Here is a 21,763-nt window from a genome sequence, read left to right as displayed (position 1 = left end):
GAACCAGATGACCGGTAGGCACTGCTTCAAGGATGTTTGCAAGTGTAACATGTAGGCCCTAAACATAGACTGTCACACCTGAGAATCACAAGCTAGCCGAAGAGGGAAATTACAATATTTCCTGGGGCTACACAGTTGGTAGCAGGTGCCAGTGCCAAAAATAACAACTATAATGTCACTTGGCAGCGCCACTTAAATGCATTATTCGCTGTATGTCCATCATTTTTTTTTAAAGTACCCAATTCATTATTTTTTTGGCAATTTAGTGTGGCCAATCCACCAACCCTGCACATCTTTGGGTTGCGGGGGTAAGACCCATGCAGACATGGATAGAATGTGCAATCTCCACACGGACAGGGCCGGAATTTGAACCCGCGTCCTCAGCGCGGTGTGATCCATAATCTCTCGTAGATAGAAGGATGCCACCACAGGAGTGTAGCATACCATTTACTTAATTGCTGTATCTGATATTAACATTGTGATTCATGTGCAAGGAGCCCCCAAATTCTTCTCAATAGCAGTTTATCAGGAACTTTACGGAGGGTGTTATTGGGACAAGGGGAATGGGGGGGATTTTGTAAGCAAATTCTGGCATCACCAAGGATTCCTCCAGCCATCCTCAATATGTTTTAAAAAAATTATTTCTACAAAGTACACTACACCTCTTTCAAACATACAGCCAAAATATCTACATCTGTCTCTGGTTTGATGCGAGTCTCCAATAATGTTCTTCATTCATTTTGAAAGTAAGGAAGCCTATTGATGAATCTCCACAGTTTTGTTGCATTTACGGTACTTGGATTATCCTGGTGTGGCTGATTAATAAGCATGAGGCTTTTGGTGCAGACATGAGTTTTGAATTTTCCATAGCTTCTATAGGCGTCTACAGTGAGAGGCAATCTCCTCATAACTGGACTGCATATTAAAATGCAGTAGTGAGGCAAACCATAACTGGAAATGGTGTGAGCTACCGATGCCTGTCATGGGCTGCTGCCTCAGAGTAGATTGCAAATGGGATATCGGCCTTTTGCCTATTGCTTAAGTAAGCTGCCTTTGATGGTATGATATGATTATGTGGGATTTACAATGGTGAAAAGACGCTATCAGCAGGTCACACAAAGAGTGGCTGCATCGACCTTGCCCTCAAGCCTTTAATAAATCACAAGGGACGAAAAAAAATCTTGCTAATAGGGATTGAGGCAGATGATGTATCGGAGATGGTGGAAAAAGCCAGAAGGATAGTATTACCCACAGTATGTAGAGAAAACGGAGGTGGGGTGGGGATGGGAGGGTTTTTAAATTCACGCTAATAACTTAATGGTAGCCTAAAGCTGCTGCCAGGTCAGATTCATTAGTTGCTGGCGTGGATGTTCAGACAGGCTTGCTTTGTACTGGAACTTGAACTTGCTCAGCTGTAGGATGACAAAAGTTGCTGTGTCATTGGCCTGGAATTTAGGAATAGAGGGGAAATTAATGCCAGTCGAGTTTAATATATAACGAACATTTTCCTAAATTTAATGAGCTTCCTTAATTTCAGAGAGATGCTGTGATTTTTTTTATCATTATGCATACGAATGCTCTTTGTCTCACCCTCAAAAATTCCATTGAATGAAACCTGAATAGTTTTCATATTAAATGTATTATTCAGCTTGCATGTACTAACATATTTCAGTAGTGCAAAGGAAAAGAAAGAAACAAAATATTTTCTTTGAAGCAGAGTTTTTGCAAATTTGCAACCCTCTGGCCTTGTGCTGGCATGGATGTAATAGCAGTATGAATTACATAGAATCCCTCCAGTGCAGAAGGAGACCATTCGGCCCATCGGGTCTGCACCGAACTTCTGAAAAAGCACTCCACCCAGGCCCACTCCCTTACCCAATCCCCGCAACCCCATCCAACACACATATCTTTGGGCACTATGGGGCAATTTAGCATGGCCAATCCACCTAACCTGCACAGCTTTGGACAGTGGGAAGAAACCAGAGCACCTGGAGGAAACCCACACAGACACCGGGAGAACGTGCAAGCTGCACACCGACAGTTACCCAAGGCCAGAATTGAACCAGAGTCCCTGGTGCTGGGAGGCAGCAGTGATAGCCACTGTTCAACCGTGCCGCATGAGTTAGTCATTTTCTCATGTTTCTCTTTGCCAGTTTCTAGAGATGAAAGGACCATGTGGAAACGTATATCACCCACTTCCTTGCCCTGTCCAACGGGTTTCTTTGAAATCACAGGCTTTCTGAGCGCTGCTCCATAAGTGGCTTCACCTGATGAAGGAGCAATGCTCTGAAAGCTTGTGATTTCAAATAATCCTGTTGTGCCCACCCCAGTCTAGCGCAGGCATCTCCACATCACTGCTTACTGAATCTGTGATCGATATTTGATTCTGAGAAAGAGTTTTTTCCCCATTCTCAACGTGAGGAGGGATGCCTCTTCTGGGGAATGAGTGTTCTTTTTTGGATACCTAGTATTAACATTGAACACTGATGGGGCAGCAGCTAGTAAGGCTAGCCTTGTGTGCTACAGGAGAACTGCATTTGACCATCTAATATCAGTCATATATCTTGCACAGCATTATCTCTTGAAGGAACAAGGAGGAAAAGACTATGTGTAATAATAATCATTATTAGTGTCACAAGTAGGCTTACATTAACACTGCAATAAAGGTACTGTTAAAACCCCCTAGTCACCACACTCCGGCGCCTGTTCGGGTACACAGAGGGAGAATTCGGAATTCCAATTCACCTAACAGCAAGTCTTTCGGGACTTGAGAGGAAACCAGAGCACCCGGAGGAAACCCACGTCGACACAGTGAACGGGCTGACTTCGCACAGACAGTGACCCAAGCTGGGAATCAAACCCGTGTCCGTGGCGCTGTGAAGCAGCAGTGCTAACCACTGTGCTACCGTGTCACCCTAACTTTGATTGGTTGAGATAGAAAGCTTTATTTCATTGATCTTCACTGGATCAAAACAGACGTTAGAGACGAAGAAGCAGGATATTAGCTGATATCACCCGGTCACTCCCTGCACGTCCTTGCCTGCCCCTCCCAGCAAACATTATAAATCATAAGCTCCGCAGGTTTTATGTGGGTTCTAAAGATGCCATTTATCCTGGAGCTCGACGATATGTAAAATATTTAAATGGCAAACATTTAGAATCAAATTGAAGCTCATCCTATTTTTCACTTTACAAAGCCAAAGCTTCCATATTTGCAAAATGTAAAATGGCTGACAATACGGACCTATCTTTGTGAATCCTAAGAAGCAGCCAAATGTTATGCTGGAAATATAAAGTCTGACTTCACTCTTAAGTGTTTCTTTTTAAATGTTAAGTGTATTGTCAGTTATAACAGTTGGTACTCCGATTGCAGAAATTCTGCTCTTATCTTCAAGTTTGTTGATTTAGATTAAAAGGATTTTTATGTCTATTGCAATGTACAATGACAACCACATAGATTGGCTAGGATTGAATAATGAGGCTGTAATTTAAACCAAGGGTTCAGATGAAGCCATAAATTCTGAGAGCAGAAAGTGCTGTTCATTACTGTCCGAACCCTGAAATTAAATTGTGCTCTTATGCTCCCCAAAAACCAATGTGTTGTGTTTCGCAAGATATGCTGAACCTGTCTTTTAAAAACATAAACCTATCATTCTGACAATGCTGTTGGTTTAGTAGGTGAAAAACTGCTGACATTGCTGCAGAATAATTGCAGAGTGAGATTCGCAGTATAATTCCATAAATCAGATTATTTTTACCATTGTTGTAAATTGATTGGGAATGATAACATGGACACAAGTTATGGAATTGCATCTTTTAAGTTGCATCCGTTGGTCCAGTTTCTGGGTGTAAAATGGTTAATAGAACTGTTGTTTTGTTAGTATAAAACGTATCATTTTTAACCCAATTAATTATTGGAATTTAACTTACCCACAAAGTAGTTCAATGGTTAAAATAGATACAATGTAAATTTAATTTTTTTACCATCAGCTTTGTGCAGTTGTGAGTTAAAGAAAATGCTTCACTGGGATCTGAATTCAATGAATGCTGCTGTCTCTAGAAGTTTCTGTGGCTTTCTACAATTTGACAATGCCGTTGCCTGATTGTGTAGAAAAAACTGGCCTGATTCTGATCATTGAGACTAGCTCTCGCTTCAGGTCTTGTCACTGCTGCTTTATATCCAGATGTTAAACCCCCCCTCCCCAGCCAGATCTTATTATTTTACCATTCCATAATATCAATATGTAAGGGTAGCCCAATAATGAGAAGCTAGGATAGTCACTGCCTGATTGGCCAACCCCAAATTAGTTTGGAATAATACCACATTTGGCCTGAAAATCTCCCTGATTAGAGTTTAATAGTCAGATTGACACTATTTATGCTATTTGCAAACACAATGGTGACTGTATTATGAGATCCTTTCATTGCATGAAATAATGTGCATCTCCATTAATGAAAAACCCCACCAATTTAGTTTATATTCCAGTTTAATTTACAATCTATCGAAATTCTATCATATGCTAGACTGTTTATCCTGAGGCGTCTGGTTTGTTAATGCAGAGTCAGCTATCAGCTATGATATCGAAGGTTAATTTTTGCAACATCTACGCTATTACAAAGACTGTCATTGTAGGCCGAATGCAAAAATGTACAAGATTATTTAAGGTAGCACACACTACTGATTTTCACAGCGAAAGTATGATCAAGTTCCCAGACAGCAACATATCAGTGCTATATTGTGCTCAAATGGGCAGTGACTTAATTCTGCTGCATTTTTCATCTGCGCTTGGCCAGCAGTTAGGAAAGACACTTTGTGATATTGTTGCTTATTTAAATGGCGGAAGCTGGTTAGTCTTGCTGCTGGATAAGGGAAGAGAGAAAATGCTACATCTCTACTCCATGTTTCATGGCATATGCTAATAAAGGCTGCTTTCTTAAGAAAATAGCTTCACATCTGTGATTAAATTGTGCAGTTCCCAGTGTTACTTCATTCTGCAGCCGCATTTACCTCATTAACAAAACATGACAGCTAAAAGGATTATTAGCCTGATTTCGAGGCAGGATGTCGGAAGTCATCAAAAATTCCCATTATCATAAATTGCAGTGGGCCAAAGGAGGAAAAAAGATTGAATCATCTTTCCATCCACCCCCCCCCCCCCCCCCCCACCCATCCTTTTCTCCCCCACCTTCAAATTGATATGGTACAGTCCTTTAACAATACAAAATCCCTGTGAAACCCTAAAACCGTAGCACACATCCGAGCAGCCAGCTTCGGACTGCTGAGGTGATTATAGAATTCACGTTTTGCAATACTGTGGATTGGGTGAACTGCAGTGTACGTACTCATGAAATAGACTCAGCTGATTTCAGCTCCCTAGACACTGAGCTGCTTGTTAATTATGCTCCCGGACTGTTGACTGTATCAACAGTTCTAAGAACCTCTGTGCTCTTTTTGCTGTGTAAGGGGAGCTACAGCAACGAGATATACATTAAGCAGCATCAGAAATTGATCTGGACCCTGAAGCACCCAAGAAAGGCCTTGAGTGTATTAGATGTTTTATTAAGCACAGCATTGCTGTATATATAACTGAGCAAACTCCATCAAGTACATCTGTTGAACCCGAATTAGTTCCACCTTTACATAGTGTACAAACAAAGACCTAGTCTCCAGGTAAGGAAACTGATTTTTAAATTTATTTAATCATGCTGTGGCCATGTAGAACCAATGTGTGACAAATTTAGGGTGGGGTCATGCTGCACCTTAGATCCGTAAGCTTCGTATTGCATCTGCTTATCGGTTTCAATTTTCAATTGTTCTGTTTCAAAGAGTTTACTGTGTAGTAACTAATGGACAACTGTCTTTTTAATAATAATTGTGTATTTTTTAAAAATTGCTTGGCTATGGTACATATTCATGTGGGTGCATATAATAAGTCCTTGAAGAGCAATTCTTTGTCCAGGCTTTCTCATGACTGGAAATGGCAGCTGTATAGATGCTGGACCAGTAGCATTAACTCTGCTCCTTCATTCACTTCTCCTGATTTTTCTTAACCCCATTTACTTTCCTCCTTTTCATAATCTTTACGCTGATGCACACCAGTAAACTGTATTGAGGGCACATACTGATAATGCTATCTTTGCTCCCTTTATCTGGTGTTTTGTTATTTTTAGTACTGAAATATTTCCTCTGGTCCAGTGTATCAGTCGGAAAGCTGACAGGAGGATGCTGCCTAAATGTGCCCGTGCAATTTTTTAAGTTCAGTGAAATTTCTCATTTTAAAAATATTCTGTGTAAAGGTAGATAGTCTTGTGAAATGCAGAATTTTACTTTGGTTGTCAAACAATAGAATGCAGAAGGTTTGAACTGCTTTTAAACCCTTTAATCTTGAGAAATAATGCAAAATGTTTCAGTTTTTTCTTAATCATATGCAAATGCACATTCACTTAAAGGTGATTGATCTCAGTGTCATCTAATCACCTGCAAGAAATAATCAAATCGAATCGGATCCAGCTCTAGGGTTAGGTAGTTGTAAATGTCAATTGCCATCTTAGCACAAGGTTGTAAAATGGTCATTAAAGCTTGTAATTAACAACTTTTATTTGCTAGGCATGATTGCGCACTATGACTATTTTGAGTGTCTCAGCTGCACTCCTCACTTTTATTTTAAAAGGTATGCATTCAAAGATATTCTAATTATCCATTGTTTCCAAGGATTTGACTCTGAAGATATGGGTGTGTCAAGAAGCTGCGTCATATACAGCCTGTTTGCAGTTTGAACCCATTTCTACATTTTTGCTTCCACTGTATTAGGAAGGTTAGGAAAAAACTACTGTGAAGAACTGGAAATGGATAAGTGAAGAAATTGAACTCTGATTAACCCAGTTCTAATATTTAATTTTCACATTGCAATATTCTTTAGAAATGTACAGTACACATTTAGATGTGGAATTCCACACCAAAGTTATTTTAACACGATGCTTCTAGTATTTGGAAGTGCAAGAAGTAGTGATTTTATGTCATAGTTTTCTGCACTGGGTTAAAAACTTACAACTTTTTGCAGCAGGATCCTTGCAATTGTGAGTCATTGTCCATCCGACTTCTGAGTTGGGGTGGGGTCATTTGAATGATTGCTGCACCATTGAGCACATGCTGCCAAGAGTAGGGGGACAAATGAAGGCAACTCTACAATTTTAGGGTGAGAAATTACATTGAAAACGACACGGCTAATTAGTATTTTTTTTCCACTTGCCATTGCCAATGGTGTTCCATATGCAGGTTAAAGAATAATGGAGATGCCTGCAGAGAGAGAGAGAGAGAGCGAGACTGGTGGGAAGCTGCCATTTCACCTCCTATTTTTCTATAATAGTGTTTTTTTTGTACATGTCAGAATGGCTTTGCCAGAAATATGAAGCAATAGGTAGGAATATATTGTCAGTAGACTAAATTCTCAACTCCACAGTCTAAATTACTAGCAAGCCTCACTGGTTAAATGCATAGGCGAAGATATATTCTATTCTCCTATTGAGGATTCATGGTAGTCGGAGACAAAATCAACTAATAATGGTTTTTAGCAGGATATAATTTTAGATTTTGCACAGTCGTGCAGAATGTGTGTGACACAAATTGTTTGAAGCGTTGTCGATAACTGCTTTCAGCAGGTTGATGATATGCTATGGATTTTTTTTTTTAGATCTTTCACTGGATTTACTAATTATGCAGACTGTGCAGTGATGGCTGTTAGTTCATGCCGTGGTGAAGCCTGGTGTAACAGTGTTTTAAGCACTGGCATTGATGTGACTTTCTTTACCCTGTAGGGTTTTCTGAAGAATGAACGCGATAATGCACTGCTGTCAGCTATTGAAGAGTCCAGGAAGAGGGTAAGTGAAAATTTGCGACAGCGTTAAAAACACTATTTAAATGTTATTAAATTGCAAAATGCTACTTTGGAATTGACCAAAATTGAACACAGACAAAATAAAGCAGTTTATGGTGGTACATATATGTTTCCAAGTGTTCTCAGTTTTTGATAAAATAGCAATGCTTAGGTTTATATTGGAATAACTGAGAGTTTGGATACCTTTTTTATAACGTTAGAAGAAAATTGATTTTAATTGACTTTTGAATTAAGATGCTTGGTCATTTTTGCAGATTGAGCTATATTCAGTGTTGTGCAAAGCGCAGCCATTTTGAAGATCTAAAACTGTATGGTGTGACGTATTAGCGGAACAATAATGGACAACACCCTACACCAGCAGAATTGAAGATATGAGTGCCTGCGGTTGATGGTGCATCAGCTAGTATCTAGGAACAGCTTTGACAATTCTGTACCAAGATCCAGGTGGCTCGCCATATTATTTTGAAGAGCTGGCAATCGAGCTCTCTTGCTGCATTGTAAATTGTCAATTCAACACAACTGTAATATTTTTGAAGTCCATGGAGCCAATTTGCTTGTCATCTCCACCTAAAGGATATATTCTATTTCCTTCAATAAAATGAATAAATGGAGTGTGTAAATCTTCGGAAACATTCAAAAACACTAGGAATACTCTGCTTGGAATAGACAAAAGAATGGGACGTGGGGGTGGTTGAGAGTATTACTGCAGCTTTTAAAACTTAAATTCAGTCTCTGTTTACAAGATTGTGAAAAGTGAACATGAAGTTTTAATGTAATGAACCATTTTATTGATTTCGTTTTTTATAGAATAGAATAGAACAGTACAGCACAGAACAGGCCCATCAGCCCTCGATGTTGTGCCGAGCAATGATCACCCTACTCAAACCCACGTATCCACACCATACCCATAACCCAACAACCCCACCCCACTTAACCTTACTTTTAAGGACACTACGGGCAATTTAGCATGGCCAATCCACCTAACCCGCACATCTTTGGACTGTGGGAGGAAACCGGAGCACCCAGAGGAAACCCACGCACACACGGGGAGGACGTGCAGACTCCGCACAGACAGTGACCCAGCTGGGAACCGAACCTGGGACCCTGGAGCTGTGAAGCATTTATGCTAACCACCATGCTACCGTGCTGCCCACATATTTAAAAATATATTTTATTAAGGGGCAGTTTAACATGGCAAATCCACCTACCCTGCACATCTTTTTGGGTTGTGGGGGCAAAACCTACACACGGGGAGAATGTGCAAACGCCACACAGACAGCGACCCAGGGCCGGGATCAAACCCAGTGCTAACCGCTGCGCCACCATGCAGCCCCTATTATTGATTTCTAAACTTTTAATTGAACTAAATTTAGTCCCATTTAAAGGAGCTGAAATCACAAAAAAAAAATGTTACAGGTGATGCATGGGTGGCAGATATGGATTTTATTCTGCAATATTTCCCTTCTACAAATTAAAGACTGCAGGAATTATGTTTGAAAATATCTCTAGACAATGGCTTAATTTGTTACCTGGTGCTGGTTATGTGAAAACAAAATGGTTCTAATTTTCTTCTTTTCTCTCCCATTGCTGGCCAGCTCCTACAGATTTTATACTTTGACACCAGTGCTTGTTAGCCCTTTGGCATCTCGCCCAAGTTGCCGTCCTTCATGTGTGTGCAGAGGAGACATTGACCAGTTGAGTGGCATGGCAATGTTCTTACCTGGTGCACTCATGCAAGCGCACTTTCCAGCAGGGGTCAGTGGAGAGCCATCAGAAGCGAGAACAAGGCTTAAGGTCTTCCTCATTCCCAGTCTCTCAACATTTGAAGTCAATTGTCAAAACTCCTGCCATGGCTAGATTCAGCCAAGTAAGAACTGAATAGAAATCAAATCTGAGACACTTGTAATCTATATATAACTCAATGTTTCAGTCCATTAGTCCACTGAGCCAGCAATATGACAATTTATATTGTTAAAAAAAGTTTTTTTTGCCTATACAATCTGCAGCTCATCTATTTTGCCAAGCAGATAATTTGTATAACACAGCAACTTAATACTTGCTATCAACCTTTTGGGCTGCATTTTTCCCAGGGGATTGAGACCTTGTCACCAGGACCAAAGGCGGGATCCCAAACCTGCAGCTGCCAGCAGCAAGACTGACAGAGTAATCTTCCCAGAGGTGGAATCCTATTTGGCCACATCCGCACTTGTCATCCTATTAAGAACACTGGGTGATAGCTCAATAATGTTCGCCCCATCGGAGGGCCGGTGCTGCTGAGACAGATTGAGTGAGGGTGCCTCAACATATAGGCCCCCTGGCTGGGCTGCAAAGCATTCAATAGAAAACTGCGATGTAGACCAGTAAGTGGAGTGGAGGGGAAATCCCCATGGCTCGATTGGTATCAGCTCCTGTCAAGATCAATGTGACTGCATGGAGCCTTCAGCTGCCACATGGAAGTCAGTCACTTGCTTTGAGGAAGGTGGTGCTGTGGAACAGGGCAACTGAACCGCTTCCCAGACCACTCCAGGAAATTCCTTAGCAACCAGAATGTATTGGGGAGCAGTCCCCAAGCGGCTCCCTTTATTTTCCTGCCTTCCTCCCCCCAACCCCACCACCGAGCTCACGACTAAGGGGCTGTGAAAAATTTAGTCTTTTGTCTTTGAATTACAGCATGTGTAAGTCTGTTTATGTAAGTACCTATATTAATCTGCGGAACTCCTAATTCTTCCATTCAAATCTTATTTGTATCGGGCTGGTAAATAAATCTGCACAGCTAGAATTAGAAATAACACTCAGTCAACCAACGGTGCATGGTACTTGAAGTTTTTGCTGAGAGTTCATCATTTTAATAATGGATGTCAATTCTTTTACATGATTTTGACAGCTCATTAATACGACAACAACAGTTATCCTTTCTTTAAAAAAAATTCCTACACTCCTGTACCTCCAGAATTTTTTTTAAATCTGATGAATTTTAGCTATATTTTAGAAAACCTTTTTAAAGAATATTTCATAGATCTAGCTTGGCAGAGTCCCTGACAATAATTTTGTTTTGAGTGATTTATCAAAATTTACTGTATTTAAAATAGGTGTTCTCATTCCACTGTTGCTCACAGTAAAATACATAAAAAGCATCCCAAGAATGGTAGAAAATCAAGAGGCAAAAGGGAGGAAAAAATAATGAGAAAATTAATGGAAGTTGAGGCTGACAAATCCACTGAACCCATATGACCTATGTCTTGGGGCTACACCGAGTAGATGCATTGGTTATAATCTTTTTTTTCAATCCCTAGATTGTAGAAAGATCCCATTGAATTGGAAAGCTTCAAATGTTACATCTCTGTTCAAGAAAGGAGGGAGAAAGAAAGCAGGATACTGGAGACCATTTGGCTTAATGTTTGTTTTGGAAAAGTTCTGGAAACTGATTTAAGAGGTAGTTGTAGGGTATTCAGAAAATCATAATATCAGCCAGAGTCAACATAGTTTTGTGAAAGGGAAATTGTACTTGGCAATTTTTTTTAAAGAGTTCTTTGAGGATGTAGTTAGAAAGGTGGCAAAAGGGGAACGTGAAAATCTAATGTATTTGGATTTCCAAAAGACATTTGATAAGGTGTCACATAAAAGGTTATTATACAAGATAAGAGTTTTTGGTGTGGATGATATATTAGCATCGATAGAGGAATGACTGGAAACAGTGATGGATTACAAACTAAACAAGTGGAGCGTCAAAGGGATGTGTACCTCACCCTCAAGTATTTACAATCTATATTGATGACTTTGATGACGGGACCAACTTCATTGTAGCCAGATTTGCTAACTATACAGAGATGGGTAAGACAACAAGTTGTGAGGAGGAGACAGAGTCTACAAAGGGATATAGCGGGCAAAAATTACAGATAATGTGGAGAAAATTTGAGGTTATACATTTTGGATAAATAACGAGCAGAATATTATTTAAATGGAGAGACACTACAGAATGATGCAGTACAGAGTGATCTAGGTGTCCTGGCACAATCACAAAGTCAACATTCAGGTACAGCAAGTAATTAAGAAGGCATATGGAGTGTTGGCCTTTATTGCAAAAGGGATAGAGTATAAAAATGGTGGACAGTACAGTTTTGCTACCATTGTACAGGGCATTGATGAAACCTCACCTATGTACGGTTTTGGCCTCCCTCCCTGCTCCGTACTTGCATCGGAAGTGGTTCAGAGAAGGCTCATTAGGTTGACTCCTGGGATGAGGGAGGGTTGAGCAGTTGGGCCTGTACTTGTTGGCATTTAGAAGAATGAGAGATGATCTTATTGAAACATCAAAGATTCTGAGGGAGCTTGACTGGGAGATGCTGCGAAGATGTTCCCGCTTGTGGGGGGAATCTATAACTAGGGGGCAAAGTATCAAAATGAGGAGTTTCCCATTTTAAAGTGGAGATGAGAACTAACTTCTACCGAGGGTCCTTAATCTTTGGAATTCTCTTCCACAGAAAGTAGTGGAGACTGGGTCATTAAATGCACTTAAGCTGTGTTAGATATATTCTTGATTGACAAAGGAGTCGAGGGTTATGGAGCACAGCAGGCAATGGAATTAAGGCCACATTCAGATTAGCCATGGAGTTACTGAATAGTGGAGCAAACTTGAAGGGTTGAATGGCCTACTGCTATTTCTTGGGTTCATAAGATTTTAAAATAAAAGCACCCACAAAAAATGTCTGGGCAGTGGCACTCAATGTTTTTGAAAACTGAGATCAAAGAGAAGTAATTAATTCCTCTCTCTTCACACTTCTTTCAAAATACTCGCACTGACAGTCGTAGCCTATATATGACGAAAGGCTACCCATGGAATCCTATCTCAGCGAGAGTCCTCATCTTGAGGAGAAGAGATAATATTTTGTATTATCTCAACAAATTGTGACTGCTCAGGTGTTGATGCAATAGCAAAATTGGGTTTGATCTATTTCAATTAGCGTGCAATTTTTTTACATTTAAGTGGCGCATGAACATTCATGAATAGATTGGCAAAAATGTCGGATTAATCTAGCCGAGCTAATGTTAGGTTGCTTAGTGGGTGTTATACCTTTCACATGTAGCAAATCTATATCGTTGACCTGTAATCAAACTTATTACTGTTTCAGATTATACATTCTTGCTGGCAACTTTGTATAAATTTAAGTTATATGAAATTTAAGTTGAAAGAAATTTGAGAACATCTCCCCAGAAGCAACCAAGACAGAATGCAGACTTGTGCTACATTGCTCCTGAGTGAAGTTAAGATAAACCCTTTCTAAGTTGATCACTGATGGTGATGCACAGTTCAGGACTGGTTTTAGCACATAATAGTGTCCAGACTTGGATATGAAGAAAGCCATTGTGAATTACTTTGTGCAGTAGAAGATGCATGATGTTCCATAGTTCTGTAGATTTAGTGGATAACCAGGTTGGTGGGGATGGGTGGTTCTGGGGAGGAGCAAGAGCAAGGAGGAATGCATTTCTGCCTCGATCCTGGAGATTGAATTGAATTGAATTTGATTTATTGTCCCGTGTACCGAGGTACAATGAAAAGTATTGTTCTGTGTGCATCCAGACCAATCGTTCCATACATGAAAAAACATAGGACATGCATAAAATGAAAATGAAATGAAAATCGCTTATTGTCACGAGTAGGCTTCAATGAAGTTACTGTGAAAAGCCCCTAGTCGCCACATTCCGGCGCCTGTTCGGGGAGGCTGTTACGGGAATCGAAACGTGCTGCTGGCCTGCCTGGGTCTGCTTTCAAAGCCAGCGATTTAGCCCAGTGTGCTAAACAGCCCCTATAAATACATAGGCACAGGCATTGGGTGAGCATACAGAGCGGCATCTGGTGTGGCAGCACCTTTGGTGAGAAAGCGTTAATATTTCAGATTGAATTTTGTCAGAACTTACTCGGGCTTCCAAATAGCTGAAAGTAAAGTCCTATATGTGACAGATGGAAGCCGCATGACAATCCAAGGGAATGCAATACAATTGACTATCAACGTTAAGACGACACAGGCCGAATTGCCCGAATGCCTTCACAGGTCATGTACTTGTGAATAGTTTCAGCCACCATATTTAAATGAATGGGACAAGCTGCTTGTCTAATGCTCACCTCCAACACTTATAACCACAATTTCTCATCTATATGTTTCCTAAAGAGCGAGAGCCCAGTGCTTTGTAATTGCTAGAATGGGCTATACAATCTTTAAATTTGATTCTAACAGGGAATATTTGTGTCACTTGTATTTGGATGGCGCAAACGGCCTAAAGCTATTATAAATTTAGAGTGCCCAATTCATTTTTCCAATTAAGGGACAATTTAGCGTGGCCAATCCACCTAACCTGCACATCTTTGGGTTGTGGGAGCGAAACCCACGCAAACACGGGGAGAATGTGCAAACTCCACATGGACTGTGACCCAGGGCCGGGACCGAACCTGGGACCTCAGCGCCGTGAGGCAGTAATGCTAACCACTGCGCCAGCGTGCTGCCCCTAAACGTCCCAAAGCTAACCCCAACTCGGCAACTGTGGTACGACTACAACAGGATGTCACGCCATGCTAACTGCAAAATCTAATCTTGCCCAAAAATAGAAGTACCATCCATGGCGTATCCAGATTCTTCAGTCCTCAACTTCCTCTGAAAATGATTTGAAATAAACTACAAAATGGAAGACTTGTTCAGCAGACATTCTAATTTTGATCGCTATTTAATTAGCTAGTGCTCTTAATGCTGTGAGCAGCGAGCACACTAAGATATGCTGATGAAAGCATTTCACAAAATAAGCTCCTGCAATTTTTTGTAATTCTGTGTAATTATGACCCACTGTAAAGATAAACAGAATATTGCATTTTGGTTTTTTTCCAGAGGTTGCCAGTCTTTCACCTTATTTTAAATACCTCCCAAAGGATATGTGATTAAATGTCTGCCCTTACTGATACTTACTAAGGATCAAAAATTAAAATGGTTTTTGATAACCTGATTGTTACCACGAGGATGTCATTCTACAAGAAAAGGTCATCCTATGGTCAGAGTGGTTGGATTGAACATCCTCCAGGCTAGATATGAGTCATACTGTACTCTAAACCTTAACAATGTTTCTGTCTCGATAAATGCTGCCAGATCTGCTGAATATTTCTAGCACTTTGTTTTTATGATAGGGCAGTAGGTTTTGCGTTGTTAACACTTCATGGTCAATTTGTTTACATCTATATTATTAACTGAGCTTAAATAGCATAGGTGGTATTTGAGTGCAGTGCTGAATACAGCGTGACTACAGTACTTCCCCATTTAACATTGTTTCACTTACTATTGGTAAGTTAATGGGGGCTTGTAATCCCATTGAGTGCTGGAAGATTCGTTTTAACGTTGTTTCCCATGTGACCCGATTGGCACCATTTTGGAGCCAAGACCCTCTGACTCTCCGTATCTCCCTTTCCCCGACTCTCCGTATCTCCCTTTCCCCGACTCTCCGTATCTCCCTTTCCCCGACTCTCTGTCTCTCTCTTTCCCCGACTCTCCGTCTCTCCCTTCCCTGACTCTCCGTCTCTCCCCTTCCCCGACTCTCCGTCTCTCCCCTTCCCCGACTCTCCGTCCCTCCCCTTCCCCGACTCTCCGTCCCTCCCCTTCCCCGACTCTCCGTCCCTCCCTTCCCCGACTCTCCGTCCCTCCCCTTCCCCGACTCTCCGTCCCTCCCCTTCCCCGACTCTCCGTCCCTCCCCTTCCCCGACTCTCCGTCCCTCCCCTTCCCCGACTCTCCGTCCCTCCCCTTCCCCGACTCTCCGTCCCTCCCCTTCCCCGACTCTCCGTCCCTCCCCTTCCCCGACTCTCCGTCCCTCCCCTTCCCCGACTCTCCGTCCCTCCCCTTCCCCGACTCTCCGTCCCTCCCCTTCCCCGACTCTCCGTCCCTCCCCTTCCCCGCCTCTCCGTCCCTCCCCTCCTCCTCTCCGTCCCTCCCCTTCCCCTCCTCTCCGTCCCTCCCCTTCCCCGACTCTCCGTCCCTCCCCTTCCCCGACTCTCCGTCCCTCCCCTTCCCCGACTCTCCGTCCCTCCCCTTCCCCGACTCTCCGTCCCTCCCCTTCCCCGACTCTCCGTCCCTCCCCTTCCCCGACTCTCCGTCCCTCCCCTTCCCCGACTCTCCGTCCCTCCCCTTCCCCGACTCTCCGTCCCTCCCCTTCCCCGACTCTCCGTCCCTCCCCTTCCCCGACTCTCCGTCCCTCCCCTTCCCCGACTCTCCGTCCCTCCCCTTCCCCGACTCTCCGTCCCTCCCCTTCCCCGACTCTCCGTCCCTCCCCTTCCCCGACTCTCCGTCCCTCCCCTTCCCCGACTCTCCGTCCCTCCCCTTCCCCGACTCTCCGTCCCTCCCCTTCCCCGACTCTCCGCCTCTCCACCCTCCCCGCCCTCAAACTTGTGGCCTCTCCTCGAACATCCAACTTGCAGTATCTCCCACTATCTGACCCTCTGGCTTGCAACCCCTCCCATTCCCTGACCCTCATGACTTGAGGCCTCTTCCCCCACCCTCATGACTTGAAGCCTCTTCCCCCACCCTCATGACTTGAGGCCTCTTCCCCCACCCTCATGACTTGAGGCCTCTTCCCCCACCCTCATGACTTGAGGCCTCCCATCCCCTGACTTGAGGCCTCTTTCCCCACCCTCTGAGTTGAGGTCTCTTCCTCCCCCTAAGACCCTCTGACTTGCGGCCTCTCCCTCCCCCTAAGACCCTCTGACTTGCGGCCTCTCCCCCCCCCTAAGACCCTCTGACTTGCGGCCTCTCCCCCTCTCCGACCCTCCAACTTGCGTCCTTTCCCCAATCCCTATACTCTGACCTCCGGTCTCCTCTACCCCCCCTCCAATTGAGCCATCTGCCTCTAAATGACACTGCTTCTCCTGCCTCCTGCTGGTCATCTCTGAGCCTCACTCGTACTGAAGGTTCAGGAGAGGGAAGTGGCGAGAGGGAACATTTAAAAAGTGCTTGGATTATAACAGCCCGAGCTCTGCTCTTGTACATCATCGGAACTTGCACTTTCACAGACTTGGAGCTCCCGCATTCAATTGGATCTGGATCTTGAATGGGAACGCAGCTTCAGTGTGAGGGTGAATCAGGGAGCAAGGGGTTTGGCGAGAGGGTGGTTTAGGCACTGGGGGAAACGTGGGTCAGTGATTGGGATGGGGAAGAAGCGGGTCAGGGGATGGGGGAAGAAGTTGGACAGTTGGGAGAGGCTGCTGGTCAGGGACAACAACCAGGAGTGTTTGCAGCAACCAGGAGGATCAGGAAACAGGAGGTACTGTTAAGTGGAAACTTAAATTTTTCTTTGCTATAATAAAATTTATTTTAAAAGTGATTTAATTTACCAGTGTAGGAATTTAACAATGTAAAGTATTTCAACTTAAAGGATATGATGTTTATTCCTGATGAGGAAGGTCAGACTGAACCTAACTCAAGTTTTAACATTGATTCCTATGGGAACTTATATTCCCCTTAAAGTCGCGATTTTCAAACACAACCACAAGTGAGGACTTGATCTATTTTATTGAAAGTTAAAATGATTGATTGAATATTCAGAATAGATCGAGAATGGTTTCCTTATGAATTCCCCCTCTCACATAGTAATATAGTGCCATTGTTCTGAACAAGAGGCCCAACTTGTTTAAATAATTTTCCGCTGGCTAGACAGCTTATAAACTTATATTAAGTTGAACATTAAAATGTAATTTGTCCAATAAAAAAGCTGTTCCATTGCTTCAAGGGTTTTATGGGATGAGGGATAAAATATCTGTTTGATGTTGAGGGTAACTGGAGGTTTTGTTTTTAATAACATTTTCAATGGATTACTATTCCATTGTGAGATGTATGGAGTGATTTGGGTAAATAGGTTAACTGGAGTAGATTTTTATGGATATGAAGTCCAGTATCCTCAAAATTGTGAAGTGCAGTTAAAGTTATTTTTTATTCTTTGATGGGATGTGACGAGGCCAGCATTTGTTGCCCGAATTGTCCTTGAATCTGAGTATCTAGGCATTGTCGGAGAGTCGACCATCAGGGGTCACAATTAGGCCAGGTAAGAACAGCAAGTTTCCTTCCCTAAACGCTGTTAGTGAACAAGATAGGATTCTCCGACAGTCTGTAGTTCGATGGTTACCATTACTGAGGCTAGCTTTCAATTTTAGATTTATTAACTGAATTTAAGTTCCACCAGATGTCGCGGTGGGATTTGAACCCATGTCTCCAGAGCATTAGCTCAGGTCTATAGAATACTAGTCCATTACACCATCGGTCTCTCAGAACTGAAGGGTATTGTCCCTCTTAATGCATCCTATAGTTAAAGGTTCTTTCCCAGCATTACTCACATGAATATGATAGTTGGCTTTTGGTAAAGTGTTCCAAATTCGTAGGATTGAAATTTACTTTGTGAAACCAAATCACAGCTTTTTAAAAATAAATTGAGTACCCAATTATTTTTTTTTCCAATTAAGGGGCAATTTAGCGTGGCCAATCCACCCGGCACATCTTTGGGTTATGGGGGTGAGACCCACGCAGACACGGGGAGAATGTGAAAACTCCACACGGACAGTGACCCGTGACCAGGATCGAACCCGGGTCCTCCATGCAGTGCTTTTTATTTTATATAAATTTAGAGTACCCAATTCATTTTTTTCAATTAAGGGGCAATTTAGTGTGGCCAATCCACCTTCCGTGCACATCTTTGGGTTGTGGGGGTGAAACCCACGCAAACATGGGGAGAATGTGCAAACTCGACACGGACAGTGACCCAGAGCCGGGATCGAACCTGGGACCTCGGCGCAGTGAGGCAGAGTGCTATCCACTGCGCCACCGTGCTGCCCCGTGCAGTGACAGCAACAGTGCTTGAACTGTGGAAATAAACTGAACCAAAGTGACATTCGAATTGAAGCTTGAATGAACCTGGAATAATTAGTCAGTAAACTGCAAAAATCAATTTATTGATCACACTAATGAGAATTTCAACTGTGGGCTGATTTGCAGGTGGTTCAAGTTATATTGACTCCACCGCTTCCAAATCGGAATAGATTGTAGAGGTGAAGAAGCCTAAAATGGCTCAGCACAAGCTGCTGCTTAAATAGACTGTATAAAGAAAGCTTTTCCCGTACACTTCAGTATTTTAAACTTGAACCCTTGAATTGTAATTTTACCATTCAGATCAGCATCCCATTGCTGAAAATATGGCCTTAAATCCACTTTGATTATGAATTGTTATCATGTGACTTTGGGGAACAAACTACCATAATTAAGATTTGCAAATAAAGTAAAGATTGCTAAATTTGTGACCTGTTGAAAAATTCCTCCTTTCTCAAGACGAGTCAGCCATCAATTTGTGCTACGCCATTTTAGGTATCTTCATGGCTGATGAAATCTATTCAGAGTTTGCTATATAACTACCAGACTGTACAGAAGTGAGCAAATATTTGTCATAATTAGGTGACTAATAACACATTTCTATTGAAGGAAAGCACCCTTGAAGGTAGTTAACCAATAGGATTTGCCAAATTAAAAAGATAGAGTGGCAGTCCACATGTAGAAAAACCCATGGCTGTGATTTTGGTTTTTTTTGCAGCTTGTAATTGCAAGCCCAACTGTCATAAACGAAACGGCACAAAATATCCTTTGGACATGCTAAAAGTGCAATGGCATTTTTCTTCAATTAACTAATTCCTGCTTTTCAGATAGAAAAAAATAGAGGAAATAACCTGTTAAAATCCATTGGAATAATTCAAAGAAATATCTGTTGATTGAAATTTGCTTTTAAGTTTAATGCATATTTAGTCCATTCAGCTTATCCAGCCTCCCAGGGCCATCTATGGTCCTTGTTCTTCACTTCAGCCAACTTCCTCTTGAATGACTTGAGCATTTTAGTATCCACTTGGTGTCCCCTGAAAACCATTCCAGATATGAATCCCTGATTGTGTGATGATATGCTTCCCATTAGAGCCGCAACAGAAGGCCATTTAGATTCATAGAATAGAATCCCAACAGTGCAGGAGGAGGCCTTTTGGTCCATTGAGTCTGCACCAAACCTCTGAAAGAGCACCCTACCTAGGCCCACGCCCCCACCCTATCTCCATAATCCCACCTAACCTTTTGGATTTGTTTATTGTCATGTACCGAGGTACAGTGAAAAGTATTTTTCTTCGAGCAGCTCAACAGATCATTAAGTACATGGGAAGGAAAGGGAATAAAAGAAAATACATAATAGGGCAACACAAGATATGCAATGTCAAGAAAAGATAAAAGAGCGAGGTTAGTCATAATGTTAGTCTTAGAATTAAATTTTAAAAGATTAGTGTGGCTGGATGTCTGTGTGGAGTTTGCACTTTCTCCCCATGTCTGCCTGGGTTTCCTTTGGGTGCTCCAGTTTCTTCCCAAAGTCCAAAGATGTGATTAGGTGGATTGTCCATGCTAAATTTCCCCTTAGTGTTCAAATGTCCAGAAGATGGCGCCAGAGCGAGACGAGACTCTGTGTGCTCTCCCCAACAGATCCACTTTTTACTTAATTTATACTCGTTCTAATCTTTTAAAATTAAATTTTAAAACACTGACATTGTTGGTCCATGTTATCTGTCTATTCCAGAACTGTAACAGATAACCTACAAGGTTTTATATAGATTTAAAATTTTGAATGATTAGAGAGCATTATTCAAATGTAATCTGATATATTGTGCATCAAGATCAGAATAAATCGGAAAGGAAACAAGTCGAGCAAGAATACCCTTGTAATCTTTTTGCATGGTTTTGCTATTTGGCATTTACGTTTCAAGTGCAATTCAAGACCTCACCTATTGTTTTACCATGACACATTTGTATTCAACGTTCCATGGTGTCCACTGTGGTTCAGAAATATTTATTTGTTCCATGTGTGTTTTGACAGACGTTTGCAATGGCAGAGAGGTATCACTGGGAGTCCATGTTGGTGGAATGGGAACAAGAGAAGCAGAAAATCCTCCATACCCTTCTAACATCAGGGGATGATGCTCTTGATTTCACACAGGAAGCCGAGGTAAATTGCAAAGTAGCTTTAAGAAATTTAGGATGCAGAATAAGCGATGCCGTTAATTCCACGCTTTGATTCCGCTTTAACGTAATAGGTATCAGTAGTGAAATTGTGACATAATTCGAAATTTTTGAAAATCTTCAGGTTAATTTAGTTTTAACACAAATAAGTATCAGTCGTAAAATTGTGACTATCATTGGAAATTTTTGAAAATTCTTCAGGTGTAAAGCTGTGAAACAATTTGACATGTACTAAAATATTTCTGCGACTGAAGCTTGTGCTTTAGTTTTTGTGATACGTTTATGTACAAAAATCAAGATTCGAAGACGAGCTTAAATGTACTGTAGCGTTTACCACAAATTGAACAGAAGAATTTATTTATTGTTTAACTGTTCCAAGGAGGCCAATCAGCATTTTGAAGAGATAACGTTTAACACATGAGACAAATATATATATGTTTTTAAAAGCTGATGTATGAAACAAAACAAGTTGCTGAGCTGAAGAAAGTCACAATTAATTGACATTTAAAAAAAAGTAATACATAAAGACCATTAGAGTGTGAAAAAGTGTATCCAGCTCACTGTCAGGCACGGGGTGTGAATTCACTGAGCCTCACCCATGATGTGAGTGGGTGAGTGTGCCTGTTAGTGTATGGTGAAAGAGAAGCCTGAAACTGGGAGTGAACCAAACTCTCACTCGCTCCTTCCCTTCCTTTATAAACCCCCCCCTTCATCTCCCCTCCACCCCACTCTCCTGTCCCTCTTCTCTCCCAGACCTGGCTCCCACTCTCAACCCTCCCTTCCTCCCTCAGTTTGTCAACTGTCCCTCCCACCCT

The 21,763-nt window shown here is 42.0% G+C and overlaps 1 protein-coding gene across 3 annotated transcripts in view; it reads left to right on the top strand.

The window, feature by feature from the left end:
- Positions 1-21,018, top strand: part of LOC119971401 (nuclear pore complex protein Nup93-like) — a 123,775-nt gene extending 102,757 nt beyond the window's left edge. For all 3 annotated transcript variants that reach the window (XM_038806875.1, XM_038806876.1, XM_038806877.1), the window contains 2 exons: positions 7,816-7,878; positions 20,806-21,018. In XM_038806875.1, coding sequence (XP_038662803.1) covers positions 7,816-7,878; positions 20,806-21,003 — 261 coding nt within the window. In that variant the 3' untranslated portion in view covers positions 21,004-21,018. The remainder of the gene's footprint in view (positions 1-7,815; positions 7,879-20,805) is intronic.
- The last annotated feature ends 745 nt before the right edge of the window (positions 21,019-21,763 follow it).

The sequence above is a fragment of the Scyliorhinus canicula genome, chromosome 9 (genome assembly GCF_902713615.1).
Source record: "Scyliorhinus canicula chromosome 9, sScyCan1.1, whole genome shotgun sequence".
Lineage (NCBI taxonomy): Eukaryota > Metazoa > Chordata > Chondrichthyes > Carcharhiniformes > Scyliorhinidae > Scyliorhinus > Scyliorhinus canicula.
Note: the sequence above shows the minus strand (reverse complement) of the source record. Positions and strands in the feature narration are given on the sequence as shown.